General features: G+C 48.4%; 3 protein-coding genes across 3 annotated transcripts; 1 reads left to right on the top strand and 2 right to left on the bottom strand.

Moving 5' to 3' along the window:
- Positions 1 to 21: 21 nt before the first annotated feature.
- Positions 22 to 17,736, bottom strand: LOC130889969 (histone H3-like). Its single transcript, XM_057793870.1, has 2 exons — positions 17,214 to 17,736; positions 22 to 435 (listed from the first exon to the last, which is right to left on the bottom strand). The coding sequence occupies exons 1-2, from the start codon at positions 17,616 to 17,618 to the stop codon at positions 22 to 24; spliced, it is 819 nt and encodes a 272-aa protein (XP_057649853.1). The 5' UTR covers positions 17,619 to 17,736.
- LOC130889303 (histone H4) lies at positions 6,148 to 6,510 on the top strand. The gene has a single exon (XM_057792917.1). It carries the CDS (start codon positions 6,177 to 6,179, stop codon positions 6,486 to 6,488), a length of 312 nt encoding a protein of 103 aa, XP_057648900.1. The 5' UTR covers positions 6,148 to 6,176; the 3' UTR covers positions 6,489 to 6,510.
- Positions 17,737 to 18,032: 296 nt separating the features above from the next.
- LOC130889743 (histone H2A type 2-A) lies at positions 18,033 to 19,125 on the bottom strand. Its single transcript, XM_057793658.1, has one exon. The coding sequence runs from the start codon at positions 18,984 to 18,986 to the stop codon at positions 18,525 to 18,527; it is 462 nt and encodes a 153-aa protein (XP_057649641.1). The 5' UTR covers positions 18,987 to 19,125; the 3' UTR covers positions 18,033 to 18,524.
- Positions 19,126 to 19,608: the final 483 nt, after the last annotated feature.

The following is a 19,608-nucleotide window of genomic DNA, read 5'->3' as shown; positions in this document are numbered from 1 at the left end:
TCGACTTTCTGGAAACGCAGCTCAGGCCCGCTCCCCACGGATGCGGCGGGCCAGCTGGATGTCCTTGGGCATGATGGTGACGCGCTTGGCGTGGATGGCGCACAGGTTCGTGTCCTCGAACAGCCCCACCAGGTAGGCCTCGCTCGCCTCCTGCAGCGCCATGACGGCCGAGCTCTGGAAGCGCAGGTCGGTCTTGAAGTCCTGCGCGATCTCACGCACCAGGCGCTGGAACGGCAGCTTGCGGATCAGCAGCTCGGTCGACTTCTGGTAGCGCCGGATCTCGCGCAGCGCCACGGTGCCGGGCCGGTAGCGGTGCGGCTTCTTCACGCCACCCGTGGCCGGCGCGCTCTTGCGGGCAGCCTTGGTGGCCAGCTGCTTGCGCGGGGCCTTGCCGCCGGTGGACTTGCGGGCGGTCTGCTTCGTGCGAGCCATGTTTTATGTGACTTTGGCTTGCGAGCGCCTAGCGGCCATATTTATAGACTTATCTTAGTCTTGATTGGACCAGATAAACAGGAGTTTGTGGACTTGGAGTCTGATTGGGTAGAATTCGATCCTAAGAATCGCAAGATGGTTACACTATCCCTTTTTTCCTGATTCCTTCCTGAATTTACAGACCACGGAGTGTTTTGAAAAGATGGTTCTTTTCAGTTGATGTAACTTTTCTGAAAGCAGTGTATAGTGTTCCGCACACTGTGAACTGTAAGAGGGTCCCTCGGAAACAAGCTTGCCCCTTTCCTACTCTGAGATTCAATTTGTTGCAAGTCCCCAGTTACTGTAATTCTTCTGCCAGAGTTAACGTTTATTTAATAGCGTCTGGCACTGTGTCCCGAGGTTTGGAAGCTTTTATAACGTAGCTGAAGAATGACAACGCAATATATGGTGAACGGAACTAAAATCAAACTTACGTTTTTATCTACTTCTAAATCCGACCAAAGCTGGTCTACATTAGCCACACATCCACGTTCTGTTTGCCCGTCCCTCCCCCGCCTTCCCTCCTCTCTAGCGTGCACCGACCTCATCCCTACATTAAAGACTTATTAAGTCCTGCAGATGAAATGAGTATATTTCAGAGGATAGAAGTAAAAGTGTTAATAACCCCCTTTCTAGTAGACAATAGTTACTAAATAATCAAGCCCTCATTATCCACGTTAAAATAACTTTCAAATCAAAGACTTATTTATATTCTTCCCAAGAAGAGTGAAGTTTTTTTTAACCTTACAGCTATTTGACATGTTTTGAAAAGTGCATGTTGCCGGGTGGTGGTGGCGCACGCCTTTAATCCCAGCACTTGGGAGGCAGAGGCAGGCGGATCTCTGTGAGTTCGAGACCAACCTGGTCTACAAGAGCAAGTTCCAGGACAGGCTCCAAACTAGAGAAACCCTGTCTCGAGAAAGAGAGAGGGAGAGAGAGAGAGAGAGAGAGAGAGAGAGAGAGAGAGAGAGGGAGGGAGGGAGGGAGGGAGGGAGGGAGGGAGGGAGGGAGGGAGAGAGAGAGAGAGAGAGAGAGAGAGAGAGAGAGAGAGAGAGAGAGAGAGAGAGAAGCCGGGCGATGATGGCGCACGCCTTTAATCCCAGCACTCGGGAGGCAGAGGCAAGTGGATCTCTGTGAGTTCGAGACCAGCCTGGTCTACAGAGCTAGTTCCAGGACAGGCTCCAAAGCCACAGAGAAACCCTGTTTCGAAAAACAAAAACAAACAAACAAAAAAAAACAATAACAACAAAAAAGCACAACCCTTCTGAAAACTCAAACCTAAAAAGAAAAAGTGGTCCATGCTATTTAAAACTGGCCTTGATGGTGCAATTGATTTTAAGGGGGTTCCAAAACACTAAGCACATGTAGAAATTTGGTAGTTTAATGAATTTCTTTAAGAATCCCTTACCAGCAGAAGCAACCTTTAAAATGGGGCACCAAAATACCACTGATGTGAACTGTTACCCCTCCCTGTGGTCATTTTCTAACAATGTTTAAGCATAGACAGCAGCGCTGTTTAAAGGTAGTTCTAGGGTCAGTGAGATGGGTCAGTCTGTAAAGCTTTGAAGCACAGCAACATTTTCCTGTTATGTAGACTGACCTCTCACACTTCTCTGATGAACTCTCCCATTTGTTTTTTTGTTGTTTTGTTTTGTTTTGTTTTTTTGTTTTGTTTGTTTTGTTTTGTTTTTCGAGACAGGGTTTCTCTGTAGCTTTGGAGCCTGGCCTGGAACTAGCTCTTGTAGACCAGGCTGGCCTCGAACTCCCAGAGATCCGCCTGCCTCTGCCTCCCAAGTGCTGGAATTAAAGGCGTGCGCCACCACCGCCCGGCTGAACTCTCCCATTTGGAGGAGAAACCGCCTGGTAGAATCTGGATACTGCCCACCCAGCTGCTGAGATTTTCTTTGTAATGTATGCATTCGAGCACAATGTATAGGTGGCTTCATCTAAATCAGAGAGATTCTCAAACTCCATACGCTGATGCCCTTTTCCTGAGGTTTTGATTTCTGCCTTCAACAGTGTTTACGTAATATTAGGTGAAAAGTTCCAGAATAAAAGTCAGGAGTTTTACATTGCACGCCTATTCCTAGGATACTGATGAAATCTTATACCATCTCACCTGGGACAAAAATCCCCCCTTGTCCGGCATATGCCCACTAAGCACAAATTAATCTGTTTGTAGCAGCCTCCATTACCAGATCTGCCAAGGCATCACGTGCTTGTGTTCAGGTAACTTTGATCTTGTGCAATAAGGACTCCAAAGTGCAAGCTTTTTACTGAAGAATGTGATCATAATTGTTCTGTTTTACTATTGTGGCTTTTGATCTATTTACAGAGCCTAATTTGTAAGTTAAAGTTATCATAAGCATATATAGACTATAGAGAAACGTATGGGGCTATAGATGTGATGTACAGCATTATCTGTATGCTTAGGCATTGGCTGGGGTTCCTGGACTGAATCCCCTGTGTAACTTTTAAAATTATGCTTGTAAGAGTTTTCTATTTTCCAGAAACAGGGATGCCACTGTGAATGTGAATTCTAAGGCAAGAAATTAGAACTAAAAAGTAAATGTTCAAAGGCTGTCAGGATCGCTTCCTAAAATACAATAATCCTTGGTGCCTCGGGAAGCTTAGCCTTTATTCCTTCCCCTATGTACTGCCTTTAGTTACAGTTCAGAGTTGGACTCGGTCAGGTGTGCTTGGTCCTCACACTGGACACCAGAACAATGTTCATGGGAAGTTCTGGATCCAGTCTACCAGAAGAAATACGGAAGAAACTGTTTCTCTGCAGTTATGGGACAGAGGAACTAGTTCTCAGAAGAGTCCTGAAATTTTTCATTAAAGTTTACCAAAAAAAAAAGGGCCAAGCAGGGTGTCAAGGGACACATCTTTATCCAGCACTCGGGAAACAGAGGCAGGTGGATCTCTGTGAGTTCCAGGCAAACCTGGTCTACATATGAGTTAATTCTGAGACAGCAAGAGCTACATAGTGAGAACTATCTCAAAACAGGACAAAGACAAGGGCCTGACCTTGAGGGGCTGAGAACTGGAGTTTTATTAAGTGGGGTAGGTACAAGAAGCTTTTCTATACAAGTAAGCAAACAGAAAATTTAAGTAAATGAACTATTGGGCACATGGTATTTCATATGTACTTGTATGGATTAAGTTTTGGGTTTGGGTCAAGTGCCTCTGAAGTTATAATGGAACAGCAACTGGGACTATCTAAGTTTTGATCTGTGGGCTGCTCAGGCTGTATCCCTGATTTGCTTTTATTTTGTCTGGTCTGCAACCCAGGACCAAATTAAGAAATCACAGGAATTTGGGTTTCTTTCCTTACTCCACTTTTAGACGGACCAGTGCCTCTGGCATCCTCAAGGAGAATGGAAATCAGGACAGGTCTTCCTACTGGTCAGTCACAGGTACTGCCTATAGACAACAGCTTAGTATATTTCTCTGGAATGTTGTAGAATCTAATAATGTGTTACAATATTTCAGAGCTATATAAAGTGTTGTTGTTTTATTTCAATAGCTATCCTCATGAGACCTGCATAAATGCTAACAGTTAGATATTTTAAGGGCTTTTTTTAAAAAAAAAATTTGCAGGATTTTTTTTTTTTTTTTGCTTTGCTTTAATTTTCAGTTTCTTGGTTGGACCTGAATCTTACAAAAACATAGTCAAAACAATTTGTTTTCTTTGAAATATGTTGTTTTCTTTAAAATACATGCATTAAGCAGAGACATGGGAATTCTCCAGAGATGAGTGATTCAAAAGGGGTGGGCAGAATTCAGGGTCCTTGGAGGGGACAGGGAAAGGAAGAAGGGACACACGGAAAACTCAAATGACTTTTTGGGAAAATAAATACCCCTTAGGAGAATAGATGGGGACAGGATAGTCCAGAGACAATGTCTCTTAGGAATGACCTAAGGTTTCTGAAAAGAGAAAAATGGAGTTGCCCAACCCCCCTTCCGGGGGGTGGGTAATTTTCAGCAAACGGAATAAAATGCTGACTTCTTTTTCTTTTGCAGATTCTACTTTGAGACAGAGAAGGGATTTCAGGATCTCAACTCTTCAGTTCAGTATGATTCTCATGCTCAAAGTGGGCACATTCTTCGTCCCCTTCAAATCAGAAGAGGGAAGACATTGTCTATGATCATGCCTAGGGCCCTGGTACCAAGGTCCGTCAGCCTGGGCCTGCGATTGTTTTGTTTTGCAATCTGATCACTTCCTTTTTTACTAGTGTCTAAAGGGTCAAATGCAGGCCTGTCCATTCATAAACATTACTGAGCTTCTGCTGCACTTCGACTTACAAAAAAAGAATAAAAAGAAATCCCGCCCTATAAGGGACATGGTGTGGAGGAGCGGGCAAAATACAGAGGTGGAGTTAACACGTCATCCGGGAAATCAGAAAACAGCAAGTTGTTTCTCTGCCAGGAAGATCCTGAACCGAAGCTCTGTGACTTCTAGGGTGCTGGTTGGGGCGCGTAGGAATGTGTCCATGCAGTAACCCACAGAGGGATCCGTCAGTCAAGAGACTTGGACAAGTGTCTAGGTTTACGGGGAAAGGGGCTAAGTCCCCCACCCCCAAGCAACACATTTCACAGGCCTTAGGATTAAAACATTTGAGGCTATTTTATTTATTTATTTGCTGAGCTTTGAGCCTAACATGACTCAAAACCTCCGACATCTACCTACAAGCCTGGAACCAGAAAATATGGACAGGGGAAAAAAATAATCAAGGGCTCAGCAGTACATGTAAGAAAAGGAATACAGGGTTTCCCCAAACAAAAACAACCACCCACCACAACTCTGATGCAGAATGTTTTATGATTCTTCACTGAGAGTCTTGGGAACGACGAACACGCCAACAGTCCAGACTCCAGCTCATTACCTACGGCGTCACTCTATGAAGCTGATACACGCTTGCAAAAGTGAATTTAGCCAGCTGCAGGGAGGCCCAGTCTGGGAACCATTCCCCGCGGAAAACACCGGCAGACCTCAAAGGACTGGCGCAAACGAACGCACCGACTCTCCCAGACTCTGGTAGCCAGACAGGTCTTTGAGGAGAGGTGCGTTCGGACCCACTGACCGCGGCAAGAAAGCTCCGCAGCATCCTCAGACAGATTTTCCTAGGACCTAGTTTCCGCGTGAGCTGAAAACGGTCTATATCAACAAAACAGTGACTATTCAGAACCTCCCCTTCCATATTCCTGGCTCCGCAGCTTCCAGTTATGGTACCCTCACTACTGGAACTTCTTTTGCTGTGGTTTCATCCAAATGCAGCTCTGGGTCCTTCGATGCAGTTCTCTCCCCTTCGCATCTTTGAATTCCGTTCTTCTCCGGTCTTTTATTAGTTTAGCGCCCGTATGGTTCATAAGCCCACAAACTAGAAGAAACAGAGCCGTAAAAGACTGCGATATCTCTTAAATTTTATTTGGGATTCTAAATCATCCCAGGGACTACGGCATTACAATTTAGGAAAAATTAAAAAGAAAAATTAAAATAGTCAAGGAACTATGAAGGACCGGTAGAGGGCAGAGAAGAGAGAAGAAAAGACAGGAAAATGACGCAATATCCAGAGCCGGTACTATTTAGAAAGGTTCCCGCCCGCGCGCTTTCGGTTTTCAATCTGGTCCGATCTTCTCATATATTAGAGGGACGCCACCTCCTCTACTTCACAGGCTAGTGTCTCGAGACTACAGTCGCCATGTCTGGCAGAGGGAAAGGTGGAAAGGGCCTAGGCAAGGGTGGTGCCAAGCGCCATCGCAAGGTTCTTCGCGATAATATCCAGGGCATCACCAAGCCCGCCATTCGCCGCCTGGCCCGACGCGGTGGTGTCAAGCGCATCTCCGGCCTCATCTATGAGGAGACCCGCGGTGTGCTGAAGGTGTTCCTGGAGAACGTGATCCGGGACGCCGTCACCTACACGGAGCACGCTAAGCGCAAGACCGTCACCGCCATGGACGTGGTCTACGCGCTCAAGCGCCAGGGCCGCACCTTGTATGGCTTTGGAGGCTAGACTGCACCGCCACTGCCTCGTTACCCATCCCTAACGGCCCTTTTTAGGGCCAACCACAGCCTCATCGGGAGAGCGGACACTCTTGACTATTGTGACCAAATTACATTCTTAGTTCTAGACTCGGTAGGGGAAAAGACTCGTCAAAATGGAGTCACTGGGTTTGGAGTCGGGCTTTAATGCTGTTAAAGTTTGATCTTCCCTTAGCGGTTAACATCCAGGGCCTGCATACAGGCGGCTGTTTAGTCTGCAGCGACAGGATGGGGTGGCTGCAGGTAAGAGGTTAAGGATTTTTAGAGGTCTGTGTCGCCAGAACTGCCTTAGAAAAGGCCCCTCAGTTTGGGTAATGATGGAAAATAGTGGATTTTCAGTAGAGTTAGCAGCTTTGCAAGTATATTAAGGGTGAGGACTATAGTCTCAATAGTTAAGCAAGGTTCACTTACATGTTCACTTTTAAGTCAGCTGATGCAGAGGCAATTTCTGGTTTTTGCTTTTTTGTTTTGTTTTTGCTTTGTTTTTAGACACAGGGTTTATCTGTGTAGCCTTGACAGTGCTGGAAATCTTGTAAACCAGGCTGACCTTGAATTCACAGATCCACCTTCCTGAGTTCAGAGATAAAGTTGTGCAACACCACCAGCTTTGTACACAGGTTTGAGGCAAACCTGTACGGGACCTTGCCACAAAGAAAGCCATGGACAAGAGACTGAGGCGAACTATAACTTAGTGGAAGCCGCTCAGGTGTGTGGTATGTTGAGACCTGTTTAGAAAGATTTGTCAGAACATGTCCACCACCAGTCAGTACAGAGGGTGCAGTTTAATTTTAATAAGGCAAAAGCAAATTCTCAGTACGGTCAAGAATGCAGTAAGCCATTCTCTACGCTTCTGTTATGCCCGCGTCATGAGCCCCCCAGAGACCACCAGGACTCCAAGTTCACTTAATACAGTGGTATATTATTTGTAGTTTAATAAATAAATCTTGCCTGAAGACCAGAGGCAAAGCTAAAGCCACTAGAGGTCAGGTATTGGTGACACTTTTAATCCCGGGATTTGGAAGACAGTCAGATGGATCTCTGTAAATTCAAGGCCACCATGGGTTACACAAGGCTACACAGAAACAAACCCAGGTGGTGGTGGCTCACCTTTAACCCAGGCCTAGGGAGTCGTATGCCCTTAATCCCAGCACTAGAGGGAATATAAAATGAGAGGATTTAGTTTGCAGTAGCCCAACCTTAGTAGAGGCAAGACTTCTGTGGTGACTTGGTTGCTTTGCTTTTCTGGTTTTCGGGTTGAACCCCAATTTCTGTCTCTGGGTTCTTATTCGTGCTACAACATGCAAAAAGCAAAAATCCTTTACTACAGGCTCAAACTCAGGCTCTATGCTCAGCTCGAGCACAGCTAGACCGGAGGGGGGGCGGGGCGGCTTGAGCTCACCTAGGGCAGAGGCAGGGCTTTTAAGGAGGAAAGGATGGAGGAGGGGGAGGGGAATTCCAGTTCAGATGGGGGTTGAACTCCTGGTTGGGCAGGAGTGAGGTAACGGAAGTCTTGTCAAACAGGGATTGGTACTGGCATTGCTGCAAGGAAACTGGCAGCCTATGTAGAAGTTAGGTAAACTATCCTTAACTGTTTGTCTCGATTCTGATTAGTCTCCAGCAGGGTACAGTCTGTGGCTTTTCCTGGTTATTGTAATGTTGAGCTCTAGTTCTAGGATTGTTAGTTTGCAGAATGCAAAGTTAGACCTCTCCACTTCTCTTTCCCTAAAGTCCAGATTTGGGTTGAGCATGTTATAGGCTGTGGGTTTTATTTTTATTTTAATTGTGCATTGATTCTTTTACTTTGGAATATTATACAATCTCCATATTCAGTTACATGATCCTACATAAGGATTGAACTTCCAATTCAAGAAGCTGGATTTTAGTGTATACTACCTCAGGAATGCTGTAAGGATCATCTTAACCATGTATTTGTATTGATCCACCTGTAATGGTCACTTTAAAGAAAATACATTTTAGGTAACTAATGTATGTGTTCTACACACACACACACACACACACACACACACACACACAGGACTCAACAGTTCCAGGCGGCCCATTTGCATTGAATGAGGAATGTAGATGATTTTCAGAAACTCAAAACTACGGATATTACTATGTTTGGGGAAATTGGGGAAGCTTGGTGGTAGGGATAGCCTTTATGTCAGCCTTTGGAATGCCTTCCTTCATAATAGAAATTCAGTAAACCTGAGGGCTGGGGGCGGGGGCAGGGGCAGGGAGATAGCAAGGACAGCATGTGTGACCATTTGCACTGAGGAAGAAATGGGCTCTCCTTTAAAGCCTCGCCCTCGATTTACAGTTCTAGTTCAGATAATGCTGTGACTCCCGCCTGTAAGGGCCCTCCAGATGAAAACATCTGCTTTTCACTGAAGCGCTCTGAATCACTGCGTTACAAAGGTTTAAAGAGAACTAACTCAGCCACTAAAGGAAGCAGGAAACCTTTCTCTGGTGATGTCGGTGGTTCTGAAAGTGAGAATTCCAGTTCCTTGGCATGGATCTCCTGAGCTTCGCTGCAGACCAACTCAACTGGAAACTCTGGGTGTTTGGCCCAGCAATTTGTGGCACAATGCCAAGCTCTCCAGGTGGTTCTAACCCACATTTAACCACCATGGACCCAGGTGACAGATGTTTTGGTTGTTATGGTGATGGCATTGGGCACCACAGGCCGGGCATTCCGGCCAGTTCTCTATCACTAAATTATAACCCCACCTCCAGATTTCCTTTAGAGGAAATAAGTGGCACCCTGCTTGCCATAATATTAGATTTTGGTTTATTTGATGGAAAAGAAAGCAGACCCGAATACTAATGTTAAGTAAAAGATACAGGTGGAAAAAGACCCAATTCCTTTAATCCTCAAGCAAACATCGAGGCTATAGAAATGAAAAGGGTCCGGGCTTGTTTTATTAAGTATTACTGCTTTGTGCTTTTAATAGTGCACTATTGAATTTTATAATCAATGAGTAAGACTTTTTTTCTTCCCCAAATTTTCCAAGATCCAGCCTTTATACCATCGTTTATCTTTTCCCTTTTGAGAGAGGGTCTCCCTGGTAACCCTGGCTGTGCTGAAACTGCGTGGACCAGGCTGGCCTGGAACAGTGCCGCTGACTCTGGAGTGTCACCTTTCACTGTTTCCTTCTACCCCTTCCTTTGAAAGCCTCCACTCCACTGTAGCTGTTAATATGGATGTTATTTATTTCTCTCTACTTGAGCCAAAAGACCCGCGCTGACATTCTGACAGACTGCGACTAACCGCGCTCATTTGTATGGATATTCGGAGAATTGCTAGGAATAGTCAGAAAAACTTAACAATGCTTTAAAAGTATTGGTATTTTTCTTACTTGAATTTTTCTGAATTTTTTTTGAATTTCTTACAATACGCATGAATGGATTTCTTCACAAAATGATAGATTATTTGCTGCCTGAGGACAGCAGCCATGGAAAATGGCCCCAGCATTGCTGTGAGCTCACCTGCAGCTCCTCTTCCAGGCCCTGAAGCTATCGAAGGACATAGGTACAGTCAGCTTTGTTTAGTTTTTACCTCAACATCACTGCACTAGCTAGTTTTATTTTATTTATTTATTTATTTATTTATTTATTTATTTATTTATTTTTCGAGACAGGGTTTCTCTGTAGCTTTGGAGCCTGTCCTGGAACTAGCTCTTGTAGACCAGGCTGGCCTTGAACTCCCAGAGATCCGCCTGCCTCTGCCTCCCAAGTGCTGGGATTAAAGGCGTGCGCCACCACCTCCAGGCTAGCTAGTTTTATTTTAACTTAATAGACGCTTTAGTCATCTGAGAGGAAGGAACCTCAATAGAGAAAATGCCTCCATAAAATTGTGCTGTGGGCAACCCCATAGGGCATTTCCCTAATTAGTGATTGATAGGGAGAGCACAGTCCATTGTGGGCGGGATCTCCCTGGGGCTGGTAGTCTTGGGTACTGTAAGAAATAAGGTTGAGCCAAGCAGAAGTGGCACATGCCTTTAATTCCAGCACTTGGGAGGCAGAGGCAGGCAGATCTACAAAGTGAGTTCTAGGACAGTGAGGGTTGTTACACAGAAAAACCCATCTTCAAAAATAAATAAAAATAAATGAAAAAAAGAAGTGAGTAACCCAGAAAGCAGCACTCCTCCATGGCCTCTGCATCCGCTCCTGTCTCTAGGTCCCTGCCCTGTTGAGTTTCTACCTTCCTTGCTTTCAGTGATTAGCTGTTACATGGAAGTAATATGTACAACAAACCCTCTCCTCCCCAAGATACTTTTGATCATGGTGTTTCATCATAGCAATAGGAACCCTAACTATCCCAAGCCGCTTTCCTCCCTTCCCCTCATGCTATGAGTTTCTACATGCTTCAGAGTGAAGAGGTTCTGTGGCTGTTTTCCCCTCCCCCGCCCAATCTGCTGTCATCCCGAAGCCTGAGATTGGGCCTCCTGCCTCAGGAGTTCCTTCTGGTTCCATCCACAACCTCTTTCACTTATAAGTTTTTTTGCTGTTATTGTTTTTGTTTTCCAGAGAGGGTTTCTCTGTCTAAAACCTCTGGCTGTCCTGGAACAAGCTCTGTAGACCAGGCTGACCTCAAATTCACAGAGATCCTCCTGCCTCTACCTCCCAAGTGCTGGGATTAAAGGCATGCGCCACCCGGTTTATACTTTAAATTTATATAAAAAGAATTTTTTTGTTTTTGTTTTTGTTTTTGTTTTTCGAGACAGGGTTTCTCTGTGGTTTTGGAGCCTGTCCTGGAACTAGCTCTTATAGACCAGGCTGGTCTCGAACTCACAGAGATCCGCCTGCCTCTGCCTCCCGAGTGCTGGGATTAAAGGCGTGCGCCACCACCGCCCGGCATAAAAAGAATTTTTAAAATTAAAACATTGTTTTTAATGTTGATCTCATTCCACCAATTTCCTGTTCCCCTCCATAAGGTGGTCCAGCTTGCCGATGTGGTCCACGCTTGTCTTGAGTTTGTAATCCTCCTGCTTTGGCTTCCAGAGAACTGGGGATTACAACTACATTCGGCCTGGAACTGTTGTTGTTTGTTTTTATCCAGGAAAATCAGGGCAGGATTCAAATCGGACAGGTATCTGGAGGCAGGAACTTAAGCAAAAGCCATGAAAACTTACTCCCTTCCCGAGGATTTTTCAACCTGCATTCTTATAACCAGGACCACCAGCCTAGGGATGGCATTACCTACTACTGATTGGGTCCTCCAAATAAATCGGTAATCAAGAAAACATGCTACAGACTTGCCTACAGGCCAATACAATGGAAGCATTATCTCAATTAAGATTCCTTCTTCCTAGATGGCCCTAGCTTGTGTCAAGTTGGCACAAAACCTAGACAGCACAGGAGACAGGTCATGAGAGCAGAGCCCTCGCCAATGGGATTAGCCAGTGAACTCTTCCCCCTCCCACCATGTCCTGGATGCATTTAAAGGACCACCTCTGGGAAAGACCCTCCCCAGACCCAAGTCTGCCAGCACCTGGGCCTCCCAGCTTACAGAACTGTCATGAACTATCTAGTCCGAAATTTTTTTTTTTTTTTTTTTTGCTTTTTTGAGACAGGGTTTCTCTGTGGCTTTGGAGCCTATCCTGGAACTAGGTCTCGTAGACCAGGCTGGTCTCAAACTCACAGAGATCCGCCTGCCTCTGCCTCCCAAGTGCTGGGATTAAAGGCGTGCGCCACCACCGCCCAGTCTAGTCCGAAATATTTTAATATTGCAACCCAGATGGAAGACAGGGTGAATATTTTATGTGTCCTTTCTCTTGGTGAGAATTACCCCACACTGTCTCTATCTAGCATCTCTGCACCTTTAGTGTGTCTTCTGATAAACTTGCACGAGAATTTCTTTAGGATAACCATCCAGGAACAGAATTTCTGGTTCCTTAAACTATGTAAGCTTGTATTAAGAAGTAGTGGCAGCCAGGTGGTGGCGCACACCTTTAATCCCAGCACCAGGCAGGCAGAGGCAAGTGGATATCTGTGAGTTCAAGGCCAGCCTGGTCTACAAGAGCTAGTTCCAGGACAGGTTCCAAAGCTACAGAGAAACCCTGTCTCAAAACAAAAACACAAAACAAAACAAGAAGTAGTGGCTATCTTGCATGATGGCTGCCTTAGCCCCACATGCTACCAGGACAGCATCAAGCACCTAGCCACTTAGGGGACCTGTGGCGTGGTCTCATGGCCCGCTGCCCACTGCTACCACTTGGGGACCTGCAGCATTTTTACTTAAACCATAACAAATAAGTAAGAATAAGTCTCCGTGTGTGATTTATTTGGGACTTATGTGGTGCCCCCCCCCCAAAAAAAAGCCAAGAGAGTCAAAGAGTAAAAACAACAAATCAGTACAAAAAGAAGACAAAACACAAGCCCCTGGCTCCACGGGCTACAGAGGCACAGTTTCTGTCTCAGCAGGAATGAAACAGTCTTTTCCTCTCGAAGCCCTGGGAAACCAAATGAGTTTAGGGAAAGCCAGTTGTAGAGCACTCAGGACCACAGACGTGTCTAGAGCACAAACTGGTCATATACTTCAAATTATCCAGAAACTGTTTTGGTATTTTTTTTTCCATGACAATCATAATCAAGATTTACAATGATGCTTATGGTGGGTGGTTAGTCTTTATTGTCAAGCTGACTGGAATTCAAACAAGCTAGGAGACACCATGATTCGTCAGGGAGATTCCTGAGGAGGAAGCCCACTTCCAAATGTCAGCAGTATGTCCAGTGGCCCGGGGTCCCAGGCTAGACCAGTGAGCAGAGCATGGGAAGCTAACTGCTGCTTCACCATTGCTGCAGTGTGGTCAATGGCCATCACCCTCACTGCCAGCCCTTCACCACACCCCTTCTGGGCACTGTTTGATTTTGGTTTTGAGATATAGTTCTGTGTAGCCCTGGCTGTCCTTGAATTCACTATGTAAATCAGACTGGCCTCAAACTCAGGGGTCCCCCTGCCTTAGCCTCCAGAGTGCTAGGATTAAGGCTTTGTATGTCACAACTGACTTCCCTGTGCCCTCTTAACCAAAAGAACTCCATCTTCACTTGAATTGCTTCTGTTGGGCATTTCTCAGAGCAACAAGAAGAGTTAGTAATACAATCCTGATGTCATTAATGTTAACGATGCCATTAGTGCCCATTACTGGAATCAAGGATACAGGGAGACCGCCACACTGAATCACTCCATGGGTAGAAAGGTTTATTCGGGGTCAAACGATAAGACTATCTCTTGCCGGGTGGACAGAGAGGAGAGCAAAATGGTGGAAAAGCAGACTTTATGATGGTTAGCAGGGTGGGGTCTCTCAGCCGTTACAAACTGTTGGGTGATGTTTTGTTTGTGCTCTGACAAATCAGGCTTGCCTGGAGATGGGAGGGTGGAGCCAGGAATAGTTAACCTTGGAGGCCAGGCAGTGGTGACTGTACCTTTAATCCTAGCACTGGGAACGTAGAGAGGAAGTGATAAGGCAGGGCAGAGACAGGCTCTTGCCCCTTCTGGGTGCAGGAAAGAAACAGTTAGATTAAAGCTTCAACAAGCTGTTTGGATTAATTGGGAACTAGATGCCTTTGCCTGAGGTAGTTGGCCTTTGCGATGGATTAAGGGAGGCTCTTGGCAGTTTAAGGGAGGTTCCTGGCCAACAAACCTGCTTACCCGGTAACAATCCTCTGTTTACCCGGCCAAAGTCCTTCGGTTTAGGATATTGTCACCGACACTGCCATTCTGGGGGGCCCATGTTGGACCTAACAATTACCACATGAGAGCCTTTGTTTTGAGCATTTTGTGCAAACTAAATTATCTTTATTCTTAACAGAAAGCAATATGGATACAAGTCTATTCGGGACAAAGAAATGAAGACCCACATCTTTTCTTGTGGTCCTTCTCCAGTTAAGAGTCTGGAGTCTGAGGGGCTGGAGAGATGGCTTACCGTGGGTTTAGAGCACTGGCTGCTTCTTCATGGTGCTCAGATCAATTCCCTCACAACCATCTGGAATGAGATCTGGTGCCCTCTTCTGTACTACAGGCATTTGTACAGGCAGAACACTGTATACATAATAAATAATTAAAAAAAAAAACAAAAAGTCTGGAGTTTGGTCCTACCTTCCCATGGGCCTTAAGTCCCAACTCATAGCAACAAGGATTTTTTTTTTGGGGGGGGTGGGTATGTTGTTTTGCCTGCATGTGTGTGTGTCTGTGTGAGGGTGTTGGATCCCCTGAACCAGGAGTTACAGACAGTTGTGAGCCGCTATTTGAGCGCTGGAAATTGAACCCGGATCCTCTGGAAGAGCAGACAGTGTGATCTTAACCACCCAGCCATCTCTTCAGTCTGTAACAAGGTTCCTACTCCATCTCTCTCTCCTGTCCATCTTCCTTCCTCCCTGCCAGTCTTTGCTGGTACTTTTGGGAGGTCCCATCCTGACATCCCAAAGAATTCTCAGTAGGACCCAATCCTTAGGAGGCCTTACCTTTGGTCATCAGCCTTCAAATAGTGTTCATGGAGGTGAACTAGTGGGGGTACAGCTTAATTATTCTACCTGGAAACAAGCTAAAGCTAGAAATGAGGTCACTTTGGGGAGGAGGGCACCTAGGGCTTCTCAGACATTGCTTATGAGAAGTTTTCTGCTCCCTTGATTCGGGACCTGCTTCAAGGATCTTAAAAGATCTTCCCAGAATTCCAGCCCAGACAGAGCTGCTCTTAACTCCAAGAACCCTGGCCCCTTGAGCCCATCCAATGCCACTGCATAAAGCAAAGATGGATCAGGCAAATCAGGTCCATCAGTAACCCTTTCCTGTGGTGTCCCAGACACTGCCTGGTGTTATTCCGTGAGGAATATTGCTGGTCCCAGGTTGAGGGTAGAGAAAGAGAGGCAATATTAGAGTGGAGAAAAAGAGGAAGACCCAAAGAGAAGAGAAGATGTGTGGGGGACGGATCTTGAAGATGAGCTTGCCAAAGGAGGGCGTCTTGAACAGAAGAAACAGAGCATGAAGATACTGTGCTTGCAGGTGCTGCATGAGGCCAGAACACATTTGTTCAGCCAAAGAATAAGCCTAGGAAGCAACAGAAAACCCTAGGAAATAGATGTGGAATAAAAAATAGTTCCTGTAGCCAGGTGGTGGCGGCCCACTGTTAATCCCAGTAGTCCAGGCAGAGGCACGGGACCTCTATGAGTTCAAGGCCAGCCTGGTCTACAGAGCAAGTTCCAGGACAGCCAAGACTACAGAGAGAAACTGTTTCTAAAATCAAAACAAACAACAAAATAGTTACTGCAGGGTGGGGTGGGAAAGGGTGGGGTGGGATGGGGCTGGAGCGATGGCTCAGTGGTTAAGAGCTGGTTTCTTTTCTAGAGGAACTGAGTTCAATTCCCAGCAACCACATGATGGCTCACAACCATCTGTAGTGAGATCAGGTGCCCTCTTCTCGCCTGCAGATATGCATGCAGACAGAACACTGTATACATAATAAATCTTAAAAAAAAAGTTATAAAGTTATGTGGCTGAAAAAATGGCTCAGCAGTTAAGAGCACTGGCTGCTCTTCCAGAGGACCCTGATTCAGTTCCCAGCACCCACATGGTGTCTATGCTAGTTCCAAGGGATCCATCAGCCTCTTTTGAACTCCTCAAGCATCAGGAAGGCTCACGGTACATGTGCACACATACAAGTATGTGGACAAAACACTCATAAATCTAAATTTAAAAATGTAGATGCAGCTCCTCCTAACTTACCGGGCGGCGGAGAAAGAGAGGCCGTCCTGAATGTGTAAGCTGCTTGGACCAGGGCTACTGAGGGGTCAGTTAAGGCACGGGTCCCGGACAGATGAATAGTGATGACGCCACTTAAAACATGCCTAAGAATTTGGTGATTGCAAGTTTTGGACAAAGGACAAGGAACTTCTAATAGATGAGAGGGAGAAAGGAAGGCTATCTATCAGGAGTGTAGGCACCTGAAACGGAACAGGCTTGAGAGGCAATATGGTATGATCTGGAAACATGGAAGGACTTAGAAATTCTGATGTGTGCCGCTCAAGGTGGAGCACGGACGAAAGGAACACTAAGGTGGAAGAAGGCAGAGTTCTTTGTAGTGAGTGGTCAGCCTTGTACTGTTTCCCTCTACACTAAACGCCTGTATCTCATCATCCTAATAATTAAACCTGAAACCAATGTCCACCTGAAATGAGTTAATGGTTTAGGTTTTTTTTGTTTTGTTTTTTTTCCTCGAGACAGGGTTTCTCTGTGGTTTTGAAGCCTGTCCTGGAACTAGCTCTTGTAGACCAGGCTGGTCTCGAACTCAGAGATCCACCTGCCTCTGCCTCCCGAGTGCTGGGATTAAAGGCATGCGCCACCACCGCCCAGCAATGGTTTAGGTTTAAAGGAAAACCTAAGTAGTAAAACTATGCTATGACATGATCCCCAAAGCAAATCTTTTTCAAGACGGAAAGTATTTGTTCCAAGAACATGCTACTGGGTTACTTCAATAGCTGTTCTGGGAAACCTCCTGCAAAGAACCCTTAAAGGGCCACAAGTGCAACAACTGAGAAAATTAAAGACCACCCATAGATGCTCCGCAACCACCCCAAAACCGACCTCTCCCCATGACCTTAGGAGACAAGGACAGGGAGGCGAACAGCTCCTTCGGGCGCACGTGGTGGCTCTGAAAAGAGCCTTTGGTGAGATGGAACCGACGCGTGGAGCTCAGGCCCGCTCCCCGCGGATGCGGCGGGCCAGCTGGATGTCCTTGGGCATGATGGTGACGCGCTTGGCGTGGATGGCGCACAGGTTCGTGTCCTCGAACAGCCCCACCAGGTAGGCCTCGCTCGCCTCCTGCAGCGCCATGACGGCCGAGCTCTGGAAGCGCAGGTCGGTCTTGAAGTCCTGCGCGATCTCACGCACCAGGCGCTGGAACGGCAGCTTGCGGATCAGCAGCTCGGTCGACTTCTGGTAGCGCCGGATCTCGCGCAGCGCCACGGTGCCGGGCCGGTAGCGGTGCGGCTTCTTCACGCCGCCCGTGGCCGGCGCGCTCTTGCGGGCAGCCTTGGTGGCCAGCTGCTTGCGCGGGGCCTTGCCGCCGGTGGACTTGCGGGCGGTCTGCTTCGTGCGGGCCATGGCGGAGACGGGACACGCCGAGACGAGGAGCGCGGGGACCTGAAGCGGGGACCGAGCCGGCCGACTTTATAAGCGCAGTCTTCCCCGCGGCGGGGCGGAGACAGCGACTTGAAAGTCCCGCGCTGCCGGGCCATTGGCCGTGGCGTCACCGGCCCCGGGCCGGCCCATTGGCTGGGGCTGCCCCGCCCCCTGGTCGCCCTGCTGCCCCTTGTCCAGCCCTGCGGCCAGCTGACTCGCCAACGCTCCCCGAGGGGACAGGGGGACACCTCTGGTAGTTCCAGATCCCAAGTCTACACGTCTCTTCCAGAGAGGCGCGCGAGCTCACCCGCCCGCCCTCCCGCCGTCCGGTCACAGAGCTAATAATATCCAGTGTCGCCCAGTGATCGCCCCCTCGCGATCCCGAGAGTTGGCCGCGCCCCGTCGTCCCGAGACGTCCCCTTCTAGACTTTGCCGGGGCATCGGGAGACAGCGGGGCTAGTTGTGCTTTGCGCCTGCCCTGGGCTCGACGTCGGGGTTGAGTCCCAAGCCCGGGGGAGGGGCAGGAAGCGTTCGGGAGACTGGGGCGGGAAGCAGCGCGCGGGACAAGAGTTTCGCAGGATGGATGTGTAGGACCCACAAATGGCGCCAAGTGCTTGCAACAGTGCGGTGTCCACCCCGGGCCAGGACCACCAAGAGCGACCGCACAGTCGCCCACCTGAGGGACCTCGGACAGTGGGAAAGGCGCTGTGGACGCATAAAGCGAGTGGCCCGCGCGACATCCTATACTTTGGGAACGGGCCGCCAAAGGCCACGACACCGGCTACCGTGACACAACTCTTTAATCTGAAGGAGTGGGTGGCTCTGAAAAGAGCCTTTGAGTTCGCGGGCGCCCCCGGGACGCGAGCCGCCACGGCGCGGGCAGCGGCCTCACTTGCCCTTCGCCTTGTGGTGGCTCTCGGTCTTCTTGGGCAGCAGCACGGCCTGGATGTTGGGCAGGACGCCGCCCTGCGCGATCGTCACTTTGCCCAACAGCTTGTTGAGCTCCTCGTCGTTGCGGATGGCCAGCTGCAGGTGACGCGGGATGATGCGCGTCTTCTTGTTGTCGCGGGCCGCGTTGCCCGCCAGCTCCAGGATCTCGGCCGTCAGGTACTCCAGCACGGCCGCCATGTACACGGGCGCGCCCGCACCCACGCGCTCCGCGTAGTTGCCCTTGCGCAGCAGCCGGTGCACGCGCCCCACCGGGAACTGCAGGCCGGCGCGGGACGACCGCGACTTGGCCTTGGCGCGGGCCTTGCCTCCTTGCTTACCGCGGCCAGACATGACGGAAGACGCAAACTCACACGCTCGCGCAAATAGGAAACTGGACCACGGCGCCGCCGCCTCTTCCATTTATAGACACGGCCCCGATTGTCCGCCTGACGCGCTCATTGGCTCACACGCGTCCTCGCGCCATGGCCAATAGGAGCGCGCGCTCACAATCCGCTCATTTACATAAGGCGCCGCCGCGAACGCCGAATCACGACGCGCGTGGCCAGAACCCTCATTTGCGTGCGGCCGTTGTCAGTGCCGGCTCCTCGGGGGCGCCCCGGCCTGCCGCACTTCGGTTCTGCCGCCGCGGGAGCGGGCCGAGCGCGCCCCGCCTGTGACAGGGAGGGTGGCCGTGTGGAGAGGGGTGCCGGGTGGGCGTAGGTGAGCCGCTCGTCTCCGGTGCGGGCGTCTCGTCCCACGCCGGGTTCCCCGGGAGCTCGATCGTCCGCTGCTTATTTGTGTCCATCGCGGGAGAGCCAGGCGGCCCTGCGCCTGCTGCCCTGTTGCTTGGGCAGCTGGCCAGGTCACCAAGTACTCTTTGCCTTTTGAACAACTCGAACCTTCTGTAGGGCAGATGCTACTTCCATCTCGGATGAAGGCTTGTCTATCTCCTCTTCCCTTTTACCGGTGTCTAGCTTCTTTTCGTCCTCTCTGATTTATATCACACAGTCCTAGGCCCGGAGAATCATCCTGAGACAGAACA

Source organism: Chionomys nivalis, chromosome 18 (genome assembly GCF_950005125.1).
Source record: "Chionomys nivalis chromosome 18, mChiNiv1.1, whole genome shotgun sequence".
NCBI lineage: Eukaryota > Metazoa > Chordata > Mammalia > Rodentia > Cricetidae > Chionomys > Chionomys nivalis.
The sequence above is the reverse complement of the archived record's forward strand: the minus strand, read 5'-3'. Positions and strand labels throughout refer to the sequence as shown.